The 2,932-nt window shown below is 40.5% G+C and overlaps 1 protein-coding gene across 1 annotated transcript in view; it reads right to left on the minus strand.

The window, feature by feature from the left end:
• The window catches only part of map3k3 (mitogen-activated protein kinase kinase kinase 3), a 17,045-nt gene that overhangs the window by 1,096 nt on the left and 13,017 nt on the right, over positions 1-2,932 (minus strand). The window contains exons 14-16 of the mRNA XM_035654751.1: positions 2,407-2,538; positions 1,106-1,235; positions 766-943 (exon numbers count right to left, since the gene is read on the minus strand). Of these exons, the coding sequence (XP_035510644.1) occupies positions 766-943; positions 1,106-1,235; positions 2,407-2,538 (440 nt within the window). The remainder of the gene's footprint in view (positions 1-765; positions 944-1,105; positions 1,236-2,406; positions 2,539-2,932) is intronic.

Consider the following 2,932-nt stretch of genomic DNA (forward strand, 5'->3'; position numbering starts at 1 on the left):
TTTTTCACACCACTGTATATATATTTATATGCCTTATATTGTTAAATAAAGGTATTTCTACCCAGTACATATACAAAACCTTTGTCCCCATTTCAAACTTTCAACTATTTTTGCTGGAGCATGTCCTGTAAAGCAGACTTATACATTAGTTTACTTCTAAATCACATTAAGAATCAAGATTTGTAAGTCTAAAGCAGCGGTACTCAAACTGTGGGGCAGGCCCTGGCATAGAGCCACTGCAGGTGGGGCGCGGATGACCAGAGGAAAAAAATATGGAGTGGAACACAGTTGAATGAATATGATTTATGTAGGAAAAATAAACAAGTAGGTTTCGGTTCCCCATTGCTAGCAATTGCTAAAAATTGTGGGTTGTGAGGCGGGAACTTCTTTTGGCTTCTGAAGGAGGGCATGCCAGAAAATGTTTGAGAACCAGCATTCTACAGTAATCCATTTAAATGCTCTTTTGAACATGTTGATACATCTGTAAAATCTGCTCTAGTGCTTCTACTAGGTGATTAAGGCATGTATTCTTCCAGTCACTCAAAGTACATGACAATATGTATGAATACACTACTGAGATGTCAGCTTCTTATTATCAAATAAGTTTCCTAAAGAAGACAAAAACAGGAACATCTACACTAAATCTAAATCAATTCACACTGGATTCTAATTTTGGAATTTCAACTAATAATAATTTAGCTCAAGCATCAATCTGTATAAACTAGGATCAAACTTTAAAACTACTCTGCTGTGTTCAAGTCTTACCAGACATCAGCCTTCCTGCCGTAGCCCTCTCCACTGATCACTTCCGGGCTCATCCAGTAGGGGGTGCCGGTCACAGAGCGGATGCCGGTGCCAGACATGCAGATGGTCTGCAGCCTCTTGCTGGCACCGAAATCTCCAAGCTTCACATTGCCCTCTGAATCCCGCAGGATGTTGGCACCTGACAGCCAGAGTTGACAGGGAACACGTAAATATTTTACTTCACCAATAACCTTCTAGATGACGTGAAACACAAACATTTATATATTATAACACTGTCTAAACATTTATCCAGTGTCTAAAATAGTATAATACTCAAGCCCGTGTAGTTTAACAGGACTACCTTTGATGTCCCTGTGTACAATCATGTTGCTGTGCAGATAGGACATGCCCTCCAGGATCTGTCTTGTGTACTTCCGGGTCACATTTTCTGTCAGGGCCCCATAGGCCTTCAGCTGGTCTTTGACTGAACCCTGATAGGAAGAAAGCACATGTGTTACAGTCTGTTGCCTAAAGACATGAGTGCAACAACACACAGATTGTGAACACATGCAAGGTTTAAGACCACTAATCTACCCCATCGCCAAAGGTCTGAGCCAGGAACATAGGAAGTATAGGAGCCAAGCAAATATCTGGCACTTTAAGGATGTCTGTGATGCATTCAAGGCAGGAGCTATGTAATAGGCCTTTTTGACCAAGTAGTGCCAGATACTAAGGATTCCCAGGAACTGAACACAAAATCTAAATCCGGGACTCAAACTTTCTTTGTTGTGTTTGCATATTCACTGCATCTACAGAACTGCAGTAATTAGGGAAAACAGACAAAGATAAAAACAGACAGATAAAAAGAGACAAAGCAGCACTGATCTGCTCTGTGAGTAAAAATGTGTGGATCCCAGGACCTCATTAAAACTGTCTGACTACTGACTGACTGTACAACATCAGTGTGTGTTTTTTCTGGTTCTTTTTCTGCTTTAGTACATAACTTCATCTTCCACTGTCTCTTTAGCTCGCATGTTTTTTGTCAGGAAGTTGGCTACACAGCCAAGGCCCTAAAATTGAAACAAGGTTACTGAAGTTCCTAAAAGGGTTCCTGGATTATTCCTCGTATAAAAACCATGGACATAATTAGAGAAAACATGCCAAACCACTTTTCTGATGATTCTGCATGATATTGTTTATATCACCAGCTTGATATCAAATCAAAATGTTGTCATGGGAACTGATTGTTGTCCTTTGTTTATTTCCTCCTGTCTTTATATGTATCTTATGTGACAGGATTTGTTACCAGAGTTTAAATGACCAGCATGTAAGATTTAGTGGCATTTAGTGGTGAAGTTACAGATTGCAAACAACTGAATACAGCTCAGCCTTTAAAGTGTGTAGGAGAAACCACAGTGGCTGCAAACCTTGCGAAAAACGCAAAAGGCCCTCTCTAGAGCCAGTGTTAAGTTTGTCTATTTAGGGCTACTGTAGAAACATGGTTGTTCAACATGGCGGATTCCGTAGAAGAGGACCCACTCCCTCTGTAGATAAAAACAGCTCATTCTAATGCAACAAAAACACAACGATTCCCATATTCCTACACATGTTATGGAATTAACCATTGCTCTGAGCCTTTTGCTTGAAGTTGCTGGGACTCACCCCCGGCATGTACTCCATGAAAATAGTGAGGGTCTTCTCATTGTGGTCCCTCAGACAGCCGTAGTACTGAACAATGCGCTCGTGATGCAGATTTTTAAGCAACTGGATTTCGCACTCCAAAGCGCTGACCTCCTGTACAGACACAAAAAGAAGTAGGGAAATTACACAGTACAAGATTCAAACGGCTGCTCAGGGATTAAACATAAAAACGGTCATTTCTAAACAATGCATCTTTGTTGATTTACTGTTTTACTGTTTTCATTTGCAAATAAATTGCATTTTTCAGACATGGTGGAGCCCTTCAGGCTCTGTCATATCTGTTACCACTGATGACATTCGATTAAACAATAAACACAGGGATAACAAACAGTGATTTATGAGTGCATGTGAAGTCAGCCAAAAGTGAAACCTAAAGCAGAGAGTAAATGAAAACCAAGAGCACAGTTCCCCAAAAGAAGTTCCTGTGTTTACTTCAGAGAATGAGGCCACAAAAGAGAGAGAGATACAGAGACAGAGAGAGAGAGAG

The sequence above is a fragment of the Morone saxatilis genome, unplaced genomic scaffold, assembly GCF_004916995.1.
Source record: "Morone saxatilis isolate NCDOM2014 unplaced genomic scaffold, NCSU_SB_2.0 Contig14, whole genome shotgun sequence".
Lineage (NCBI taxonomy): Eukaryota > Metazoa > Chordata > Actinopteri > Moronidae > Morone > Morone saxatilis.